The 23964-nt window shown below is 48.9% G+C and overlaps 1 protein-coding gene and 1 long non-coding RNA gene across 9 annotated transcripts in view; one reads left to right on the top strand and one right to left on the bottom strand.

Moving 5' to 3' along the window:
* LOC136316713 (uncharacterized) overlaps positions 1-22246 on the top strand; it is a 31611-nt gene extending 9365 nt beyond the window's left edge. Inside the window, exons 4-7 of one of the 7 annotated variants that reach the window (XR_010727797.1) lie at positions 3437-3590; positions 16242-16392; positions 19387-19554; positions 21883-22246. This is a non-coding gene — a long non-coding RNA (uncharacterized lncRNA). The other 6 variants (XR_010727794.1, XR_010727796.1, XR_010727793.1 and 3 more) reach the window with 6 other exon arrangements.
* On the bottom strand, positions 1963-23322 carry GPR143 (G protein-coupled receptor 143). 2 transcript variants are annotated; one of them, XM_066248767.1, is made up of 9 exons: positions 22240-22549; positions 20202-20311; positions 19526-19620; positions 14378-14470; positions 12095-12204; positions 10056-10164; positions 9196-9313; positions 7462-7702; positions 1963-2610 (listed from the first exon to the last, which is right to left on the bottom strand). In XM_066248767.1, the coding sequence occupies exons 1-9, from the start codon at positions 22502-22504 to the stop codon at positions 2516-2518; spliced, it is 1236 nt and encodes a 411-aa protein (XP_066104864.1). In that variant the 5' UTR covers positions 22505-22549; the 3' UTR covers positions 1963-2515. The 2 variants fall into 2 exon arrangements, with proteins under 2 accessions (XP_066104864.1, XP_066104865.1); XM_066248768.1 differs by lacking the exon at positions 1963-2610 and having other exon boundaries at positions 6724-7702; positions 22240-23322.
* Between the last annotated feature and the right edge of the window lie 642 nt (positions 23323-23964).

The following is a 23964-nucleotide window of genomic DNA, read 5'->3' as shown; positions in this document are numbered from 1 at the left end:
GAACAAATTCAGCCCTGGCCGGTTGGCTCAGTGGTAGAGCGTTGGCCTGGCGTGCGGGAGTCCCGGGTTCAATTCCCAGCCAGGGCACACAGGAGAAGTGCCCATCTGCTTCTCCACCCCTCCCCCTCTCCTTCCTCTCTGTCTCTCTCTTCCCCTCCCACAGCCAAGGCTCTGTTGGAGCAAAGTTTGCCCCAGCGCTGAAGATGGCTCTGTGGCCTCTGCCTCAGGCCCTAGAATGGCTCTGATTGCGGCAGAGTGACGCCTCCTGGTGGGCGTGCCGGGTGGATCCCGGTCGGGCACATGCAGGAGTCTGTCTGACTACCTCCCTGTTTCCAATTTCAGAAAAATACAAAAAAAAAAAAAAAATTCAAAGAGCCCATGCAGGCTGACTGGGTTCTCATCTTAAATGTCCCCGAGCGACCTGGATAAACCAAAGAGGGCTTGTGCACATGTGTGTGCACATACACACATACACATAAATGTCTTTTAGCAACTGATGGAAAGGTGAGACCTAGGTAGTGATATGACCTTAAATCAGGTTCCAGAAATTTCCTGAGACTGTCACAGCTCAAAACAGTATGGGGACCAAAGGCTGAATTTCAGTTAAAGCTTCTGCGCCCTCCTGTGCTGCAATATAGGAACATTGCAGCACCGTGTGTGGAACCATGGCTGAGTTCCTAAAGGGAGCAGCTCTTTGGCGCCCTCTCGTGGTGCACGGAGAACATTGCAGCACTGCCGCTCCGTGTGCTCTGCTCACCTGCTGCTTCTCCAACTTTGCTGCTTTCTGGTATCATCGGTAACTTTACCCAAGAGCATTTGCTGTAAAATCTGTCACATGGCACAGCTGTCTGCAGTGTCTTCAGAAAATAGCATCCTGCTGGCCTGACCAGATGGCTGGGTTGGTTAGAGTTTCGTCCCAAGACACAGAGGTTACTGGTTCTATCCCTGATCAGGGCATATACAAGAACAGATCTATGTTCTAGTCTCACTTTCTCTTTCCCCCTTCCTGTCTTTATAACATAAATTTTTAGGAAATTTAAAAAATATATTGTCCTGCTTTGCTTCAGACATTTCGCTGGTCTGCAACTCAAATGCATATTACTGTATTTCTGCCAACACACACACACACACACACACACACACACACACACACAATTTTTATTTTGACAACTGATGGGATAGTGGAGACGTAGGCAGTGATGTGAGCATGAATCAATTCCCAGGATTCCTGAGACTGTCGCTGCTCAACACAACGTGGGGGCTCAAGTCCAAATTCCTATCAAAGCTGCCCTTCTGCACCCTCCAGTGGTACAATGAGAACATTGCAGCGCCCCTTGGGTACAAAAGGCTGAATTCTTCTTAATGGTAGCGGCTTCTTTTGCCATCTTGTGGTGCCTGTGTAACATCAGCTCCTCGTACCCTGCTAGGCATCATCAGTACCTTTACTGGGGAGCATTTCCTGTAAAAGCTGTCGCATGGCAGAGCTGTCTGCAGTGTCCACTAAAAGTACTATCCTGCTTTGCTACAGACACCTGACTAGCCTGCAACTTCAGTGCGTATTACAGTATTTCTCCATACAAACATACATGTATATTTTCCGAATGATGAAATGGTTGAGATCTAGGCAGTGATATGAACATGAATCTATTCCAAGGATACCTGAGTCTCCTGTCTCAACACAACAGGAGGCTAAAGACCGAATTCCTAATAAAGCTGCTCTTGGCGCCCTCTTGTGGTGCAATGGAAACATTGTAGCACCGCCTCAGGACCAAACACTGAATGCTTCCAAACAGTGGCTGCTTCCTGCGCCATCTCGCGGTGAATGAGCAACATTGCAGTACAGCAGCTCCTGGTGCCCTGCTTGCCTGCGGCTTCTCTGCTTGGCTGCCTTTCAGCACCAATAACTTTACCCGAGAGCAAAAATGTGCAGAAAGTGTTGTTCGGACAGAATCCAAGCAAGACTGGGATGTTGGTTACAACTTTATTAACTTTACAAAGGATGTGGGCCTGGCATTACATTGCAGCATCTACAGAAGTTGCTGAGCATTTGACTAGAACAGCGATTTTGAACCTTTTGACACTGATGGCACACAAACTAATTACTAAAATTATGCAGGACACTGATCTGACAAAAATAATAGGTATAATTTTGATTTATTCTCACCAGGTGGCGATTGTTGTGTTGGCTGTTGTCATTTTATTAGTTTGACTATAAGGGAAAAGAGGCCAGTGCCCCTCACTAAATATTCAGGTCTTGCATGCTTAAAAAAATCTTGAGGCACATCATTTAAAAATCACTGATCTACAAGGAAATCGTCCATTCCCAAGAGCACGCTCATGGGCCATTTCTCTAATCACCGAAAGGACCCTCAGGGAGAGGCTGTACCATGATGATAACAGTGAGCCTGTGGGACGCTGTCTCCTGACACCATGGAGGTGGGAAGGCAGGAACGCGATTCTAAAGCATGAGAGGTGTAGTCGGAGAATATGGGGTCAGCGTCATACCACACCCCTCTTACAGGTCTCCCTGGATTTTGGGGAAAGATTCAACCTCATTCAAGCTGCGGGACCCATTTGCAATATGGATTTCAATTGTGCCAGCATCGGAACCTGGAGAGGAAGAGAGAAAGGGTTGTGACGGTGTCAGTGTCCTGGCAGGTGTCTCACAAGCTTGAAAAGGGTCGCATTAGGAACGAGATTACAGTGAATTTGTAGTTGCCTGGCCACCTGCATTCAAGTCCAGTAGGTCCACAAAGAGGGAAGATCACCCCCCCCCCCATCAAACTAAGACACCTCCAAATTGCCTTTTCACAAATGATGCCACATGACTTCCAGGAAGTTGGGGGAGTGGGTTATCTAGAATAAAAGCAAACGTTTTTCCTGCTAAGAGACATTCTAAAGGGCTGCGTAATCTTTCCAAGAACATGCCTTCACACAGAACTGTGTGTGAGTACTTGGAAACAGGAGTCAGTCTAGTTTCTTCATTCGCAAACATCCTGCAGGGTGCTAGGTTCTAGGCTGCACGCCAAGAATTCAGAGATGGAAGCCACAAAGCACGGTGGCCTTTGCAGCCACGCATGGGGCAAGTGACTGCCTACTGTGGAAATAGCCAGCACCCCTACTCCCTCCACTAAGTGGCCTGGCTGAAAACTGCAGCCTCCTCTCATGTCCCCAGGCCACCCGGCCTCTGACTTACACCCCAAGCTCACCCCACCACATGCCATAGTACGTCCCTTTTCTGTGATATTTTTCTCATGGCTTCGTGCTATGCTTCCCACAGGTCTCAATTCAAATGTGATCTCCTCCTCAGGGAGGCGGCCAGGACACCCTACCTAAAACCAGCCTCCTGCGCCCTGCTGACTGTTTTTGCTTCATAGGCTCCTCAGTACGTGGAATGGAACATAATCACCTGTGGTTTTTCTCTGTCTCTCCACAGAATGCAGAGTGTCAGTGTGTGTACTGCCTCACGGGACACCAGACACATGGAAGGTGCTCAAGAACACATGCTGAGTGCTAAGTACAGCCCGGTGCGTGGCTTCACAGCATTGGACAAAGCCTGAAACCATAACTTATGATGTCCATGGAGACTGGTGAGTAGGAAGAAAGGCAGGAATGGCCCTGGCCGGTTAGCTCAGTTAGAGTGTCCTCAGGAAACTCCAAGGTGGTGGGTTCAATCCCAGGCCACGGCACAGAGGGTATGGGTAATGGTAATTGTGGAAAAAACAAAGCATTGTGGAAAGATAAAGATTACAACTGCTCCGGGAAATTGTAGATATACAGTGTATTGTGGGAATGAGAGAAGTGTGATGGAGACAGGTGGTCATGGGCGTGAATAGAGAACTGTGGGCCACTGGAAGCATATGGGTCGTTGGAGAGAGGGAATTCTGGTCAGAACAGGGAACTGTGGGATAAACAGCGAATTGGGGGAGACAGGAGACACTGTTGTAGAGACAGAGGCAGGTTGCCCAGTCCCGTCACTATGTTCTTTATAGGACATGACACTTGGGACTGTTCCCACGACAGCTTCAGTCCCCCACATGCCCGCGCCCCCTTCCTACACCTCATTATGTGCTGTAGCCCAGACTGTGTACAGCCGAGCCCCCATCTGCACGGCCAGCCTCTCAGTCAACACAGAGAAGGGCTGCCGTTCTCCACATCTCCCACATTTTGTATGTCTGCCCTCCACTCAGCCTGGACCTGCCCTTCCAGGCAGGCTATACTGCACTAGATGGGTCCAGCCAAGGCTCCTCCCATGGGCTCTACTTTGGCCACGCCCTCTTCCAGAACCTCGCCCCTGGGTTGTATTCTTGCCACTGCCCCTCCTGCCAGGGCCACACCTAAAGGTCTGCTCCACTGTGCCCCTTCCATAGCAGCCAACCCCTAGCTCCATTGTGGTCCTGCCCCCTTGCAAGAGCCATTCCCTTCCCCGCTCCCTTTCCTACAGGGCTTGGGGGATAATAGAGGACCTAGCACAGGGTGACGTTAGACGGGTGAGACCTTGGGTCTCATGGGAAATCCACCTCTTCTCCTCTGATCCGTTGAAGCCAAAGAAGAATTAACGTATGTATCAGATCCTGGATGTTAGCTTCAGCTATTGGGATACTACCCACACTCAAAGACATTTAAGACATTTCCTTCTTAGATTATTGATGGAAACGAGCTGAAAACGGAGCTCAACTCTCAAAGACGATTGGGATGGGTTTTACTGTTATTTCCAGTGTTTTACCTGACCTCCAAAGATGGCCTTGGGCACTTTAAAAGGCCAGATGGGAGCACGAACAAGGCTGGAAATGTCAAGATACTATTTTTGGCTCCTTTCCTAGGAGGCACCGTGCTAATCGGTGGGTCTCTTCGCCTTGAGGAAGGATTTGACCCCATAGTCTGGGAACTCACTGTCTTCAGCGTTAGCCACAACCACTGTTGCCCTTCAAGGTGTCCAATTACAGTCTGACCATACCAGTCTCCAGGTAGCAATCAACTAATGCATCAGCCTGTTTGGAGGCACTGAGACTTACACCAAGCTAGTCACCTGAAAACAAACCCTCCTTCTATGTATCTGAAGAGGAGGGATCAAAAACAACAGGAGACTCTGAAGTCATATGCATATTTTCTTTGCTCCAAATCACACTGTTTCTGTACAGAGTGGTTTGGGTTGTGTGGGCTTTAGGTTGTGTGGAGTTTGTCTTTAGCTCTGTGTGTGTGTGTCTGTATCAGACAACATGTTGGAAAAAGCAAATTGAGTGGACCCCAGCTTTGAAATGCCTAATTATTCTGAGACACAGGCCCTGGCTTTGGGTCACTGTGTTCTTCAGGGGGTGTTTGTTGACTACCGGAAACAGTTTGGTTGTCACAACTGGGAGCCGAGTTCCTGGCAGCTGGTGGGTGGTGACCAAGGTGCACGGAGCAGTGCACAGGACACCTCAGCATAAAGAATCACCCAGCTGAGCCCTGGCTAGGTAACTCAGCTGGGTACAGCATTGTCCCAAAGCACCAAGGCTGAGGGTTCGATCCCCAGTGAGGGCACATACAAGTAGCAACCAATGAGTGCATAGTTAAGTGGAACAACAAATTTATGTTTCTCTCTAAAAAAATGAATTAAAAAAATTTAATCACCTAGCTCTAAATGCCCATAGTGGTGAGTTGAGGACCCACTGTGACGGCACAATGGGTGGGGAAGGGGCTGAACAGGGAACCAGGCCCATCAGTGCCCAGCCTCAGTGCCAGGTGCGGAAAGAGGCAGCCCGTGCCACCCAGACATATGCACTCGCCCATCTTCACCGTTCTCTCTCAGCTTCCCAAACCTCTCACATACCACCAGCGGGCTCCCATGAATGTTTAGCTGCCAGTGACCCCTCTCTCAAGGATCACTTTGCTGGGACATTCCGAATACTCAGTCCAGAGAAAACGTCACAGTGACTGTGGTCAGAGTGGTAAATTTCAAACCTTTTCTCTTCAAGAGACATATGTTTTTGCCAAGACTAAAGCTTACAAGGTACCCTCACACAAACAGGAGACAGTAGTCCATTGGCAACAATTCATAATATATATAGTAAGTTACAATTTGGATTGTATTAAAAACAAAAAACAGCCTGACCTGTGGTGGCGCAGTGAATAAAGCATCAACCTGGAATGCGGAAGTCATGGGCACATGATGCTTCCTGCTCCTCCCCCACCTCTGTCTCCCTCTCTTTCTCTTTCTCTCCCTTTCTCCCACCTCTCTAAAATGAATTTAAACATTTTTTAAATGTAATCATAAGTATTACAGCTGCTTCAGTCAATACGATACTTAAAACCAAAAGTGGCGGTCTCCCAGATGTTTCCATCTACCTAAACACCTTTTTTGCTTTTTTATTTCATTGCATGGTATCAAAGGAGTTTGGTTTTACATAGCTAAGGAGCTGATGTAATTGCAGCTCACCTTGCCATCCCGGAACAGTCTTCACTACACAAAGAGGGTGGGTGAACGTTACTCTGAGCTCCCACCACGAGGTAACGGGTTGGTGGGCCCGGGTGGTTAGTGTTTGGTTACCAACACACTCAGCCATGAGCTCTTTTTCTCACATTTTTTTTTAATTTATTTTATTTTTTACAGAGACAGAGTCAGAGAGAGGGATAGACAGACAGGAACGGAGAGATGAGAAGCATCAATCACTAGTTTTTCATTGCGCATTGCGACACCTTAGTTGTTCATTGATGGCTTTCTCATATGTGCCTTGACTGCAGGCCTTCAGCAGACCTAGTAACCCCTTGCTCAAGCCAGTGACCTTGGGTCCAAGCTGGTGAGCTTTTGCTCAAACCAGATGAGTCTGCGCTCAAGCTGGTGACCTCGGGGTCTTGAACCTGGGTCCTTCCGCATCCCAGTCCGACGCTCTATCCACTGCACCACCGCCTGGTCAGGCTTTCTCAGATTTTTGAATGCAGTTTGGAATGGGATTGAATCATTTCCTAAAGGCCTGAAGGACCACATCAGAGTTCGGCAGGGCACAATGTGAAGATCACTGCACTGATCTTTAACGAAAAGAACAAATTCGAAGAGCCCATGCAGGCTGACTGGCCTCTCACCTTAAATGGCCCCGAGCGAGCTGGATAAACCAAAGCACCTGTAATGTGCAGAGGTACTGTCCGACCATGCACAGCAAATGGTAGTGCGGGGGCCCAAGTAACCCTTTCTCTCCTGTTCACAGTGCCATCTAGGCCAAGGAGAGGCCATTTAGAATTAACACAAGGCTATGGTGCTTAATCACTAAGCAAAAGGCACCCATGAAATCCTGAAAGGAGAAGTGAGTTATGAAATGCAGGCTTGGTGTCAACGTGGGCTACTGTAACTCGCCACACACCTACTGAAGGACATTACAGGTCCAGGGACACCACCTCCACACCATGTCACCTTGTTTGCTAGAGGGCTTCCGGGGCTTCCCCTGGACCCCCACAGCCTGCCTGCCTGGGCAGCCAGGGCCTTACCTTCGGACAGCATGCTCAGGGCTTCGTCGGAAGTGTGCCCACCGACACGCACCCCCTTCCTGGGGGCCGGACTGTCACGGGGCACACAGGGGCCCTCGTGGCTGGGGAAAGCCCGCTCGGCAGCTGAGGTCATGGATTCCCACTGGATCTCCTTCCGGGGGGACTGGAAGTCCAGGCTGCATCCCGACCAGCCGTAGAAGGCCAGAGACAAGAGGAATCCTTGGGCTGGATTCAGGATGCCCTGAGAGGAAACAAGGACACCCGGCCGGTGAGGGCAGGGTGGCAGCATCACAGCCCTGGAGGCTTGCAAAGTGGCAGACTCCACCCAGCATGCCCACCGGCCAGCCTCACTTAGGGGTGACTGGTTGGTTTTGATTTAACAAAGGTTCCAAAGGCGACAAATGAGCCCAGGAAGCATTCTTCATGTTGGTGTGGTAAGAACGCATGGAGCAAACCGAAGAAACGGAGCAGAACTCCACAGCACAGCAAGGGAGGCAGTTAACGCTGATCTTAATGTCAAGTCCTTGGGAATCAGATTCCCTCCCATTCTAAAGTGACCTAAATTTTGTTTTTGAGAGAGAGACAGATAGGAAGGGAGAGAGATGAGAAGCAGCAACTCCTAATTGTGGTGCCTTAATTGTTCATTGATTGCTTTCTCATATGTGCCTTGACCGGGGGGGTACAGCCAAGCCAGTGACCCCTTGCTCGAGCCAGTGACCTTGGGGTCATGTCTATGATCCCGCACTCAAGCCGGCAACTCCACGCTCAAACTGGTGAGCCTGCGCTCAAGCCAGTGACCTCAGGGTTTCAAACCTGGGTCCTCAGCATCCCGGGACAATGCTCTATCCACTGTGCCACCACCTGGTTAGGCAGAAATACTAATTCTGTACAGGGCAACGAGCTCCACTAACAGCTCATGTGTGTATTTTTTATTACAAAAGCAATACAATGGAATCATTGGGGGAGAGATCTACCCATGCTCTTTCCATGTTTTACTATCACATGTATTTCTACTAATATATTTCGTGCATGTGTTATTATGTAGTAGTATTTAATATAATTTTTATACCATTTTCAGATTTTAGTTAATGCTACAGACTTCCTAACATCTGCATAACATTGCATCAAGATGAAAGAGTATAACTTGCTTAACTCTTGCCTTTTTAAAAATTTTGGGTCTATAATGCTTTATAATTATGGATAATTTTATAAGGAATATCTTCATCCCTATGGCTTTTTCACAGTCTGAAATATTTCTTCAGGAGAAATTCCCTGAGATCAGTCTGCCTGAGAGGTTTTATCAAATTGGTGCCATTTAATAATGTTCCCAACAATGAGTGACATCAGCAGTTAGCATACTATGGTAAGATGGATAAAGCATTGTCCTAGGATGCTGAGGACCCAGGTTAGAAACCCAGATGGTACCAGATCTATTTAAATAACAAGATATCAGCCTGGACCAGGTAGCTTAGTTGGTTAGAGCCTCGTCCCGATGAGCCAAGGTTGTGGGTTCGATGGACCCATACAAGAAGCAACCACTGATGCATAACTAAGTGGAACAAATCAATGCTTCTCTCTCTCTCTCTCTCTCTCTCTCTCTCTCTCTCTCTCTCTCTCAACTGTTTAAGAAACCTTAAATAATAACAAGATATTATATTCCTGAGTGGGTTTCTTTTTCTGATTTCTTTTTTTTTTTTTTGCCAAGAAGAAAATTTAAAATCAAGATTGACTTACCAAAATAAACCAGGCAGTCTTGGCTGCATTTCTGACATATTTCAAAGCATTTCCATTGATATCTGGTTGCATCTCAAGATAGAATAAAAGGCTTTCATTGATGATGTTCGACAACCAACTGTTAGGAAGAAAACAGCCCAAATGTAAAGAGAACAGGAGCAAAATTTGTTTTCCAATGCTGGGGGTCAGGAGACATGTCTACCAGGAACATCTAAACCTCCTTGTATCAGAGAAATGATTAACCCCACAAAGACAGGCCCCATCTACTGCTTCACGGCAGCTAAAGTTTTTCTGATTCCAATCTGGTCCATACAGGTTACAGGTCTATTTTCACAGCATCCACCTGAGAGGTTGGGGCAGCACACCTGCAGTGTGGGAAACTGAGGAGAGAAAAATTGCTCTCCCCTCTTCTGGCCTGAGCTATGAGTCATCACACCAAAGACATGTCCTTGCCTTTGTATCTTCTTAGACACAAGCCCCTGGTGTCCAGACCGAAGCCAATGGGTGAGTTTAAAAGGCATGAGCGAGCACTGTATTTTCATGCTAACCCTAGCAGTGGCAGAACACCGGATGCACATGGCTGGGCTGTGTGGATGCTAACCGCGGGACTTCTTGTTCTGAGGGCTTTATATCCAATTCCAGGAGATCTGACTCTTCCCAGAGGGGCATGATTTGTGGGCTTGCCTTCCTGTCTCTCAGGCATCTCCCCAAAGGGCTCCTAGCACAGTTTCAAAGATTTCCTTTCCAAAGCCTCTCCTCCCCTTTGGAACTTCCAGGAGTTCACATGTGGAAAAGCGGAACAGCAAGCGGCTTACACATCCCTTCCCCGTGAGAGTTAAAAAGAATAGAAGGAAGGTTACCAAACAACAAAAACCAGCATTATCTTGAAGAACCGGATCTTGATCATGGCTCCCATCCGTCTCTCCTTCTCTGTGTAAATGCCTTGTCTTCCTTTTAGTAAAGAGGCCACTGTGAAGAAGAGATGGGATGTGCATCACACATGATGGTCATGACTGACATCTGCTGAGTGACAGGTAGGACAAGCAAGGCCCAGTGAGCAAAGCCACATAACCAGGAAGCAGGACAGGATACCACTATGCTCTCCTGACAACCTGCAAGGTGGAGTCCTCATAGACTCAAGGAAATATATATATATATATATATATATATATATATATATATATATATATATTATATACGTATACATATATATGGCTGTATTTAAAACGTTAACTTAGAAACCACTTTAGATATACAGAACGTTTGCAAATATAGTGCAGATTACAGCCAGCTTCCCCCAAAGTTAGCACCTTACACGACTTTTGCCACAAGGAAGACATTAACTTCAGTACAGTAGTACTATTAATTAAAGCCTGGATTTTATTTGGATTTTACTGATCCAGGAACTGTACTTTTAGAGATTTATATTCTCAGCCCTGGCCTGGTAGCTCAGCAGTGTACAGCATAATCCCAACATGCCAAGGTTGCAGGTTCAATCCCCAGTCAGGGCACATACAAAAATCAACCAGTGAATGCATAAATAAGTGGAATAACAAATCAGTGTTTCTCTCTCTCCTTCTTCCTTCCTCTTTCTCTAAAAATTAATGAATAAAAATTTTAAAAGATTTATATTTTCTATTATAAAAATTATGCACATTGGCTATTTTAAAACATTGAAAGATTTTAAATTTCTTCTCACAGACAAGTTGGAAAATATAAAAAAGTTTCAAGAATTAATGACCCACAGTCCACCCAGCAACAACCACTGTTAACATCATAGTGTGTGTTTCCAGTCTTTTAAAAAAAATTTTTTTCCATTAATTTGAGAGAGTGGGGGAGGGGCGTGGTAAGAGAGAAAGAGATGGAGGGAAAGAGGGAAAGAGAGAGAAGAGAGGGAGGAAGAACAAAACATCAACTCATTGTTCCACTTAAGTGTTCCATTTAATTGTGAACTCATTGACTGCTTCTCATACATGCCCTGACGGGGGGGGGGGGACTGAACCCACAACCTTGGTGTGCTGGAATGTGTGCCAGGGTAATGCTTTATCCAGTGAGCCACTCAGCTATGGCCGGTCCTTTTTCCTTTTTATGCTATTTTCATTTGTTTAATATAATCGAATCACTATCTTTATGCAACTTCGTTAAAAATTGCTGTATTTAATACACTAATTTTAAATATAGATATGAAAAAGGTGACCCAAAGAGCAGTAACAACATCCTACTCTCAGTGGGAGAGAACATGAAAGGTTTTACAGTCCCACAATCCTCAGCTGATCTTCAACGACCTGCCTTGTTCTCCTTCTGCACTTGAGAGACTCTTGCTGCTGGGGGAGGCTGGAGGGAGACCTGCTCAAGGTCATGCTTCCTCCAGGATGGAGTGGGGGCTGGAATGCACGTCCCCAGCCTCAGCCCAGATGTCTTCCCAGTGTGTTCTGCTGACTTCACAGCCTCCCTCTCACCCAGTTCTTCCCATGGTGTTTGACTCATTTCCTGTGCCCTACTTCCTGTTTCCTGCTCGAGTGACAAAAGACATCAGCCAAGTACATCACGGGAGTCAACGGGCCCTTGACTCCTCAGACCTGACTCCATGCCTTCCCCCACCCCTTTCCTTTCCTTCCGCTCCTGACTGGCCTCCACACCACTTCCCAAAGCCACTCCTGGGACCTCCGGGTCACAGCCAGGAGGAGCCCCGGCGGAAGTGGAAAGTCCCCTGGTGCCAGCCTGCAGCTATCGTTGGGAATGCACCTGGGCCACCTGTGACTAAGTCGGCTTGCTCACTTTCTGCAACTGGATTCTGCTTATGTGTCTGAAGGGTGGTGAATGTGGCCAGCTGTGCCAGACCACTGCAGGACAACGTGTGTCATCAACCAAACCCAGGGCACAGGCCATCCCTGTTTACCTGCCGTCACGGTCTTCCGGAACAGGATGGGGTTGGCCACAAGGACGAGCAGCAGTGGCAGGTATGTGGTGATGTAGTGGGGGATGGCGTGCTCCAGACCCCTCTCACATCTGAAAGAGGAAAACCAAGTTATTCTGGAAAAGTGCTTGCTTACTTCCCAGGGACCCATGAGAAGATGAAAGCAAAAAGACAAATGCACCCCGGACTCCACCTATAGGAAGCGTGACTCATAGCTCACGTCCGTGAAGAAGCAGTAAATCACAAACGAGTATGGGCGATCAGTTGTGTTTCTGTTTGTCTCGTCAATGGGAGGACTTCTAAGGCTCCACTGTGGGAGCCTCCACAGTGCCCTGCTGGGAAACAGCAGGGAAGGGGGACACTCCAGGGTGGTGGGTTTCCCCCACGGGCTCCATTCAGGGGAAAAACACACAGTGCAAGCCAGACAAAGACACTCCATAAACTAATTAGGTTTTGCGTGTTTCCTATGCGCTATGCCTGGCTGTCCTGGCCAACACCAGGGCGTCTCGTTGATCAAGTCAGATACCTGAGCTTTGTATTGCAATGGACACCACTTCTCATGGTTGATGAGAACCATCATGTGGGTATTTTCAGGGAGAAGGACCAGGATTTCCATTGACAGGTCACCACAGGGCGTGAAGGCAAAAATGTGGTCTAGAATGGCTTGAGAGGAGGAAGGGACAGGATTCGGAGGTCAAGATGGAATAAATGACAAATGAGAGAGGGAGGACAGGAAGAATGCTGAGGGCTCTGGGTCATAGCATACGAGGATTAAGAGGTGATGAAGGATGAACAATGCTACAATGTGGTGGCCTCCTGAAGACCATGTGGGCCCGGGGCGCTGACCCTGCGTGAGCCCTGCAGCAAAGGGTCCCTCATGCAACTTCCCCGGGAGTCTCCAACATCCACAGGGGAAGGGATGGGATGGAATCTCCCCTTCCCATTTAAGTGCAGCCTGTTCTAACAGCCGCGGACACTCGGTGTCCTCTCCGAGTTCTTCGGCAGAGCAGGCTTTGTGGATGGGTGCTCACAGAGCTATGCGAGCACCCCCAGTGTAATACCAGAACTGCATGAAGTGAAAAGAAGGAAGAAGAACAGTCTACACGACAGGTCAGCAGCCTTTTTCTGTTAGGGAGCAGACAGTAAATATCCCACGCTTCCTGGGCCACATACTCCAGTCAAAACTGTTCAACTGTGATGTCATGCAAATGAAGCCATATACAATACATAAACAAATGGACATGGCTGTATTCCAATAAAACTTTATTTACAAAAGCAGGCGGGGCGGGGGGCGGATTTGTCCTGTGGATTGTGCTGTGCCGATTCCTAGTTTACACAAGCCTAAAGTCACAGACTCAGGGACACTGCCCAACCTTGGTTTTTAATTTTTTTTTTTTATTCATTTTAGAGAGGAGAGGGAGAGACAGAGAGAGAGAGAGAGAGAGAGAGAGAGAGGAGAGACAAGGAGAGAGAAGAGGGGAGGAGCTGGAAGCATCAACTCCCATATGTGCCTTGACCAGGCAAGCCCAGGGTTTCGAACCGGCAACCTCAGCATTTCCAGGTCGGCGCTTTATCCACTGCGCCACCACAGGTCAGGCAACCAACCTTGGTTTTTCAGTTTTCCAGTGGAAGTTAAGAAGCTATATATGCTTAGAGGGACCTTGAGGCTTTACATTGATAGGATTTTTCCATTGATGAAATTTTGAACTTGAAAACATCTTGGGACAATCTCAGAGACCACATCTCCCTGTAACTGTGTTCCTGATAGCCAAGAGCACAGGACAGAGATGTGAGAAAGTGTGACAAGCAGAGGCTTAGAATGAGCACTTCCAAGAGGGATCCTTGGATTCTTCCACATCACTTTGAATTCCTAGAAAGTTAAGCTCACCTGCTTGTGCAGAGGAAGCCGGTTTGAAGAATAGGAGTGAAACAGCAGGCGTGAGAAAGCCGTATCACCGCCAAGGGGTTGTGCCTAAATATTTGCATGCGTGTGTCTGTGGAGCAGACATCGCTGAAGCTGTGCGTACACGTGGGCATAGGCAGCCACCCCACCAACAGAGGCAGGGAAACCCACTCGGTGCGAGCTGTTGTCGTGAGCACCCTGGGTCTCGCAACTCGCCAGTGAGCACAGATTCACAAGCCCCCCCCCCCATCATGGCCTGAGCTGCAAGGCGCCCGGTCTGGGTCAGCACCGTGCACCCCCCTGCAAGAAGACACACCTTGGGGAGGCCCCATGGAGCCAGCACGTGGACAGTCCTGCCTTACCTGGACAGGGAAGGGTAGTAGAGCATGAGCAGCCCCTCGGAGCAGAGCAGGGCAGCCAGGCCCCAGGCCATGAGGTGGTAGAGGACGATGGTGCTAGGGGAAAAGCAGACAGGCCACAGCTGAGAGGTCTAGTCATGGAAACCCACCATCTCCTGCACTCCCAAGACTCCAAGAAAAGATCTCGGCAAAGACTTCCTCACTGAGCCTCTGAGTTGTTCTTTCTGCTGAACAACTTGGTGGCATTCAGTCCAGGCACAATGTGATGCCGTCTCTATCCAGTCCCAAACTGACAGGGTCATCACCGCATAGGCAAGCCTGTACCCATGGAGCAGTCACTCCCGCGGCTCCTGCTTTCGGCCTCTGGCAACCACGGATCCACATTCTGTCCCTGTGGATTCGTGCGCTCTGGACACTTCATCTAAATGCGATCATACGTAGGGCTTTTGTGTCTTGCTTCTCTCACTCAACATAAGCCTTTCAAGGATGAGGGGATTAAGGCATGGGTACCCTTAAGTACACAGCTCACCCAATAAGCAAAGTACTTCTATCTCCCCCCCCCCCCCGTCTTCCTAATACATAAGCATCTGAAAGCCAGGTCCACGCCTAGAGGGCCCCTGAAGGAGTGGGTGGTTAAGATGTAGCCAGAGAGCCTTCCAGCTCCCCACTCCCCACGCCCCACCCATGCTACATAGTTAACATTCTTGGGCCGTCTCTACCATGTACCACACCCCAGCCTGTTCCCCCAAAGGACTCGCGGGCAGCCAGCTTACAGGTGGCGCCAGGAAGACCAACACCTTCAGCACCCGAGGAGTGATCTGTCCTCACCCAGCCTTCCATGTGGCTCCTCCATGTGATTGCACAGGCTAGGGGTCCAGGTGGCATGCATGTGGCACCATCCTCACAGATCTGTCAGACTCCAGGCAAAGAGTGCAACCCCACCCCACTCTCATCAGTTTAACTCTGAAAGCCCAGCTATGTGGATACAGGAAGCGGTCAGGGATCAGAGAGAAAGCATGCCCTTCTCCAAGGAGAGAGGAGGGAAGGGAGACAGAGACAGCACTTAAGGGATGAGCTTCCAGGAGAAGTATTTCACAGCTGGACTGCAGGGAGGTCACAAGGAAACGACTCAAGTGTATTTTGCCTCTACATTATACAACTAGTTCTGGAGTGGCCTGGGAATGGCTGTGTCCTGCCTAGATGCCAGAGCTTTGCAGGAGGCTGCTGAATTGAGCAGTCTCTACATTGCAGACCTTACCCTGGGGCTGCAGAGCGCTACCCAGGTGGGAGAGACCAAGCCAGGGGCCGGGCCAGGCAAGGCCACGGCCTGCTCAACAATTCCCTGGCCCCAGCTGGCCGCACAGGGACCAGGTCACACAGGCAAGCAGCTCCTTCAATCACTGACACAGCCCGAAACCCACAAGTGGGCAGGATTCTGAACTCCAATCAGCCACGCCAGGAGCAGCCCGGGGTTGAAGACCCTGGTCTTTGTGTTCCCACCGCTAGAAGGTCCTCTGGGACACCCTTTTGTCTCATACTTTCATTCTTAGAGCAAATAGTGACTTCAATTCAGGCCTTTCACCAGGGTCTCCTTCTGTTGGTGAAACCTGCGATCCCACACCTGGGACCAAAGGGGCAGTTTAAATGTTAACTTTTCATGACATTTCTTAGGATTCGGATGGTAAGAAACATTTCTTTTGACAATCCAAATGCCCAAGAAAATAGCCAAAGATTGGGAGGATCTAGAAGAACCTGTGGAATTTAAATCTAGCCATTCCTGGAAAGTCTGGCCCCCTGCCCTGATTTCCTCAGTCCCAGCCCCCACCACCACCTCTGCGAGCTGCAGTCTCTGAATTGCCACCTGCAGATAAACTCCACCCTGCATTTGCTCCTGCCTTTGGGAGGCGTCCACATGTTTTGCATCCTTGGACATCTGCCTCCTGCATGGTGGACAAGCCCTTGGAAGTCACCCTCTGCACGTCCACAGCCTTCTGCTTAGCCTCATACTGAACTGCCAGGTGAGTTCCAAACACTCTTGTGGTGTGAAGAGGGCTCCCTGATGTCCTGTCTTGGCTTCTCAGGACTCTGTCTGTCCTCCAGGTAGCTTGAAGGCTGCCCTGTCCAACCCCACATTCCCAGGGGGCGGGGGTGAAGCAATGCACCCTCCAAGGATAGTGTGAGGCATGCACTTTTTCCAGCTTCCTTCCGGTGTTCAAAGGCTCCTCTTATCTCCAGAACTGGTGGGGTCTGCAGATCTCTGGCTATGTCATAGCTCTGATCCCTCCGAAAGTGAGCGAGGGAGCCATCAGACAAGGACACACACTCACACTGGGCTTCTGCAGGGACAAGGCCTTCTCATGCTGCTGGCTGCCCACCCAACTACATTCTCCCTTTTCCTCTTAGTAACATAACCTGGCTGGCACAGAGCAGCAGCCTGCTTGGTGAACCAGTTATATTTCTTACCTCCTCTTGCAGCTAATTGTGGCTATGAAATGAAGTTCTGGTCAATAATACGAAAGTGCAATTGTTGTGTGAAACTCCTAGGTAGACTGCTTAAAGGAAGGCCCCTTTTGCATTGTTCCCGTCCTCCTTTCTGCTGTCTGGAATGCAGATGTGATGGCTGGAGCTTCAGCAGCCATATTGGGTTTCGAGTATGGAAGCTTGGGTCCCTGATGTCCATCATGAGGCCTAGATTGCTTAACTCTGGCTTCTCTTAGCATGATAAAGAAATTCCTATCTTGTTTAAGTCATTTATTATTTTATGTAGCCAAAACTAATCCTCACTCATACACCTGGTTGGCTACCTTTGACCTTAACTATCTTTCCTAGAGAATTTTCATAACCAGAGATAAGTATGTTCTACACAGATGTGTAAGATCTTGGGAATAAAGTAAACAGGTGGAAGGAACAAGCACAAAAACAAAGAAAGTATTAAACTTCAAACCAGTGAGCCCAAAGTTAATGATGTCATATGCTTCAGGAATATCAATGGTTTTAGAGCAGGGATCTACTAAGATTGCCAGTGTTTTCTATAGCCTGAATATGTCCTTATTTGGTTACTGTATTGATATTAAAAGTGAATCATTCAACAAATTGTGCTCAGACATCTCGATGTTGACATAAAAAAAATAAAGGTGGACTTTTTCCTCACCTACACACAAAAATCAGTTCAAAATGGATCACAGACCTCATTCAAAGTGCTCAAACCATAACACCCTTAGAAGAAAACATAGGTATAAATCTTTGTGACCTTGGGTTAGGCAATGATTTCTTAGATGATAGCAAAACCACAAAACACACCAAAAAATTAGACTTCATCAAAATTAAAAACTTTTGTTTTTTGTGCTTCAAAAGATGACATCAAGCAGGTGGAAATACAAACCACTGAATGCGAGAAACTATTTGTAAATCATATACATAGTATGGTACTTATATCTAAAATATATAAAGAACTCCTATAACCCAGTAATAAAAAGACCAACAGCCCAATCAAAAATGGGCAAAAAGCCCTGGCCGGTTGGCTCAGCTGTAGAGCGTCAGCCTGGCGTGCGGAGGACCCAGATTCGATTCCCGGCCAGGGCACATAGGAGAAGCACCCATTTGCTTCTCCACCCCCCTCCCCTCCTTCCTCTCTGTCTCTCTCTTCCCCTCCCGCAGCTGAGGCTCCATTGGAGCAAAGATGGCCCAGGCACTGGGGATGGCTCCTTGGCCTCTGCCCCAGGCGCTAGAGTGGCTCTGGTCGCGGCAGAGCGACGCCCTGGAGGGGCAGAGCATCGCCCCCTGGTAGGCAGAGTGTCGCCCCTGGTGGGCGTGCCGGGTGGATCCTGGTCGGGCGCATGCAGGAGTCTGTCTGACTGTCTCTCCCCGTTTCCAGCTTCAGAAAAGTACAAAAAAAAAATGGGCAAAAAAACCTGAACATATGTTTCTCCGAAGGTACACCCATGGCCAAGAAGGACATAAGATATTCAATGTCATTAGCCACCAGGGAAATAAAAACCACGATGAGATAGCCCTTCACATGCTCTCAGATGGCTACAAATTTTAAAACCAAAACACACACACAGAAAATAAGTGCTGTTAGTACACACGTGGAGAAGTTGGAGCCATCCTGGATTGCTGGTGAGAATGTAAAATGATGCAGCACCTTTGGAAAGCAGTTCAGCACAACCTTACAAAGTTATGCACAGTTACTCTATGACCCGGGAATTGCACTCCTAGCTATGCACCCCTCAGTATATGATGAAAATATGTCCTCATGAACATTTGTATACCAATGTTCATTGCAGTATCATTCCTAATAACAAAGAATGGAAACATCCTAAGTGCCCATCAGCTGATGAATAGATAAAATGTCTGTCTATTCCCTACAGTGGAATATTATTCAGCAGTGAATAGGAACAAAGTCCTGATAGAGGCTACAACATGGATGACCCTTGAAAATGCTATGCTAAGTTTAAGAAGCCAGACACAAAAGGTCATATATTGTACAATTCCAGAAAATGTCCAGAACAGGCCAATCTAGAGACAGAAAAAAGATGAGTAGTTGGGAGGGCTGAGGAGAACAGGGGAATGGGGAGTGACTACTAACTGGTAGAGAGATCTGGGGGCAGGGGTTGAATAAAATGTCATAAAACTAGATGATGGTCGCTGTGAATTCACTTAAAGACAACGGACCTTATACATTTAAATAGCTGGACTACATAAAAGCCAGCAGGTCCCAGCCAAGGGGAATAATTTTACAGAGGCAAACACTGAAGCCCAGAGAGAGGGTAACCACTTTGCCAGCAGTGACTGGGCGGGAATTCAAACTCATAGGCACCAAGGCAAGAACGTCTGTGTGACCCCTCACCAGGCAGCCCCCGCATTCTCAGGGGTCACAGTCGATACAGACCTCGAAGACTTGTTTCCTCGACCATTCAGACTCGATCAAAATTTTGTTTATGTTCACGCCTATTCTTTTCTAGTACTTGCCCAGTTTCCAATATTTAATGTACTCAATCACTTGTTTTCAGGGTTTTAAAGCCTCGATTTTTGACTCTGCCTTCAGCGTCCTATCAACATCAGTGGCCTTGGACGAGCATGACTGTCTGCTGAGAGTTGCCTGCGAACCCTCCCGCCGGCCAGGAAACAGGGCAGGAGGCCCCTGTGTACCTCAGTCCCGATGACCTCCGGATCACCAGGTAGGCGTCCACTGCATAGCAAAACAGCCACCAGAAGCAGACACTGTAGAGCAGCTGGATCCACACCTGTATTCAGGGAGAGCAGATTACAGCTCCAGGAAATGGGCCAAGGATGCCCTCCTCCCCCCACCCCAGGCCACACATGACAACCCCTGGACACACGTGGGCAGTCCTGGAAACCAAGCGTGTGATGTGGCCGGGGACAGGCATGTGTCTCTGTCCTTGGTCTGCTCAGCAGATTGAGCCAGCAAACCCTGCCTTCGAGCGCACTGGTACCAAGTGGAGCAAGGTCTCAGATGAGCAGCTTAAACTGGTGCAAGGCTCCCAGGGTCTTTGAACAAGCAGCTCTTTGGCTGAGGACGAAGGAGTGGGCAGGAAAGACTCAGAAAGACCTACCCAGTCTAAAGGGGAAGGAGGAGGCTCCTACATTGGAAGAAGCCCGGGAACCATATGCCTCCTGGTGTGACCTGTAGCAGATACCCCATCAGGATGCAGCTGGGAAGCCACTAAGTGGACAGCAGGGAGGGACAAGCTGACAATCCTGCTACAGATGGTGGGGCCCACACAGCATCTGTGGACTCAAGACCACTCACTGCAGTGGTAACTTGCAGAGTTGGGGGAGGAGCGCACAAGGGAGGTGTACTCACAGCACTCCCCACGCAGAAGATGGCGGGCCACATGTCTGTCCCATTCCCAGCAGAGATGTGTCCCACGAAATTAGGGAATCCTATCCACACCGCAGACCGGACAACGATACCTAAGGGAGTATTAAATGCCAGAATTAGATGATCCTTTGTATCTGGTCCTAATTCAGATCTAAAGCTGACTTGTTGCTCTATAAAAGCAACATTGGAATACATAGATCGATGGACTGATTAGTAGACAGAAAGGGAGAGAGGAAGGAGAGGAGGAAAGCAACATCCCTGTTGGACTGTGCTGGAATTTCTACTAAAACCATGATTAGCCATTATCATGTCCCTGTATTTTGTGTTTACTGTGCTTTAAGAAGAGATTGTGTGAACAATAATTAGTACGTCTCAACTATCCAACTATATATATATATTTTTTTTTTTTCTTTTTCTTAAGTGAGAAGCGGGAAGGCATGGGCCCCAGCCAGGATCCACCTGGCAACCCCCTTCTGGGGCTGATGTTCTGCCCATCTAGAGCTGCTGTTCCGTTGCTTGGCAACTGAGCTATTTTAGTGCCTGAGGCAAGGCCATGGAGCCATCCTCAGTGCCCAGGGCCAACTTGCTCCAACCACGCCATGTCTGTGGGAGGAGAAAAGAGAGATAGAGATAAAGAGAAGGGAGAAAGGGAGAAGTGGAGAAGCAGAAGGGCGCTTCTCCTGTGTGCTCTGACCAGGAATCAAACCCTGGATGTCCATATGCTAGGCTGACGCTCTACCACTGAGCCAACCAGCCAGGGCCCTCAGCTATATTTTTTAAAGGTTTTTATTCATTTTAGAGAGGAGAGAGAGAGAGAAGAGAAAAGAAGCAGGAAGCATCAACTCCCATATGTGCCTTGACCAGGCAAGTCCAGGGTTTCGAACTGGCAATCTCAGCATTCCAGGTCAATGCTTTATCCACTGTGCCACCACAGGCCAGGCCTCAGCAGGATAAGGGAACTGGCTATAGATGAAGCCAGACCATGGGTACAGAGCATTTCATTATACAGTCTCCCTGCATTTGTATATATTAGACATTTCCTAACATAAAAAGTTAAACAAGGTAGCCGGCAACATCTAGCCTGAGATCTCTAAAAAGTGCCATGTTATAAAGGTGCCATGCTATCGTTTAAAGCAGGGTCAGCCAAGCTTTGGCAAGGGCCAGGCAGGAAATATCTTAGGTTTCCTGGGCCTTCCTTTGTCTGTCAATCTTCACGGTGGCCCTCGTAGGGCTCTGATGCCCCAGACCATGGGCAATGCCTGTTTCTGTTCCTATAAATGTTCATTTATGGGCACTGGCATTTAAATTTCATTGAATATTTACATGCCAGGAAACTTATTTTTTACTAAAAGAAAAAAATTTTTAATGTAAAATCATTCTTAGTTCATGATCCATAGAAAACAAGCAGTAGGCAAAATTCTGGCCTGCAGTTGCCCAGTGGCATAAAACCCAAACATAGGAAAGAAAAAAGGTGTTTTCTCCCTCCCTCCCCCCCCCCCTCTCTCTCTCACACACACACACACACACACACACACACTTTCTGAGTTTGGCTGAACAGCACTCAAGTTTCTCTAGTAAACTTTCCATAACCAAGACAATAAACTGGTTTTTAAGAAACACATGTTCCATGGACATAACTTTTCTCGCTCATCTTGTTTTGCAGAGTCCTGTAGCCCTCCCTTCCAGTCCGGCTCCCAGGGAACCCGTTTTCTCTCCTCCGTGCTCAGAGCATGCAGATGCCCTGCCCACCTGTGGGCCGCCCGCCCTCACCCAGGCGCCGAGCCCATTACAAAGCGCGGGCCACTCGCCCCTAAGTGTGCCCGGGCCATCCTGGGGCCGTGAGTCCTCACCCAGGCGCCGAGACCATCACAACGCGCGGGCCACTCGCCCCTAAGTGTGCCCGGGCCATCCTGGGGTCGCGCGCCCTCACCCAGGCGCCGAGCCCATTACAACGCGCGGGCCACGCGCCCCTAAGTGTGCACGGGCCTACCTGGGGCCGTGCACCCTTACCCACCCTTACCCAGGCAGCCGAGCACGTCGCAGGCAATGACCATGCGCAGTATTCGGATGGAGGGGGCGCGGGCCGAAGCCGGTGGGGATGCCGAGGGCACCCCGTGGCCCGCGGGCCGGCGCCGGGGCAGCAGCTGCAGGAGACCCAGCGCCAGGCGAAGCGCGCCGCTGCCCAAGCACACCGCGTGGAACGCCAGCGGCTGAAAATTCATCACGAGCTGAGTGGCGGCGTCCCGCGTGGGGCAGCAGAAGGTCCCGAGACGCGGGGAGGCCATTGTCTGTGCTTGAGGACGCAGCCAGGTCTGCCAGGACCCTGCTGTGCGGCCTTGGTCATGTGCTGGGCGGGCTGGGCGGGGGGCATCATGTGCTCCAGCCTCTCCCCACTACCCCCGCCCCATCCCCCTAGCTGCAGGCTCAGTGGGGGCTGTGTGCCCTCTGCAAACGCCACGAGGCCTCACGAGGGTGGTGCTGGGGAGGGCGGAGGGAGTCGGGAGGAGAAGCGCTGGGGTCAGGAGGTCAGCTTTCTCCCAGTAGTTCAGTTCTCCAGCCTCTCGAGCCCCCGCAAAGGGCCGTCTCCCCGCCCCTCAACAGCCATCTCGCCCTAACTAATATTCCAGAAAAGCCTGCCTGGTGTGCCAGACCTTTCCAGATTGTAACTCTGACATACCTAATTTGATGCCTTACACGCACCAGAACATGGTCATAAATGGGACTGGTGTGATCGCTGTTAAAAATAGTGCTTTTTTTTTTCAATGGTCCCTCTCCCTCAAGGAAACAATCCCACAGAAGCAGGATTTTCATTTAAAATCAAATAAATCTTAAAGAAATGGGAAACTAACCACCTACACACACACACACACACACACACACACTTGCACCCTCCCTTTCACACCAGCTCCACAGATGTAGGGTTATGTTTTTGACATTCTGAATGAACTTTCAAGAGTAGTTCTGTTTGGGGGAAAAAATGTCATTCAAGTTTATTCAGATTTTCTTCACTGCTAGAATTTCTCAGTATACATAGGGAATCATGCTTGATTCTATATGCATAAAAGTTTCAGAATTATATCAGGGCTAATGGTAATAAACATACTGAGTGAAGCTTTAAAAAAAAAATAAGAGAGCTGCCCCCAGGTTATGGCTTTTACTAACCAAAGCTTTATTTGGGGCGGGGGGGGGGGAGCCCTGTTAGATTTAATTAACCTAGTGGGCCCATTGGCAACTCCAAAGCAGACACCCTTTGACCTCTCCCCCCAGTAAATGAGCCCCTCTCTAGGTTTTTCATCCAATCAACTAAAAATAAGGGGTCCCCACCCTTTTCCTCTGTCTTCCCTCATTAAATACTTAAGTGCAAATGCTTAGGGCGCCAACCCACGCCCAGCGGCTCACCCACATTTCCACCCCAGCTTTGCAGTTTGAAGTACCTTAATGAGGGAGTTTGGGCTCAGCGCCTGAGCCTTCTTCCTGAATACCGGGAGCCGGGGCTTCCTGTAGGGAAGGCAGACAGGCCTCCGCTGCCAGATGGGAAGCAGACCTTGTAACAAAGGGCTGCAGAGGCCACACTTCAAAAGGATCCGACCCTGCACGTCTGGGAGTCTGGGAGCCCGGCAGCTGCTTTGATAGAGTCCGGAACAGACCAACATTGTCAAAACGTTCACGGCCCTTCCCTATGACATACTTGCTCGTGAAAACAGGAGAAAACTCCATAGGACTACCCTCCAAGCTTCAATCTTTA

The sequence above is a fragment of the Saccopteryx bilineata genome, chromosome X (assembly GCF_036850765.1).
Source record: "Saccopteryx bilineata isolate mSacBil1 chromosome X, mSacBil1_pri_phased_curated, whole genome shotgun sequence".
NCBI lineage: Eukaryota > Metazoa > Chordata > Mammalia > Chiroptera > Emballonuridae > Saccopteryx > Saccopteryx bilineata.
This window is presented reverse-complemented; position numbering and strand designations above follow the sequence as displayed.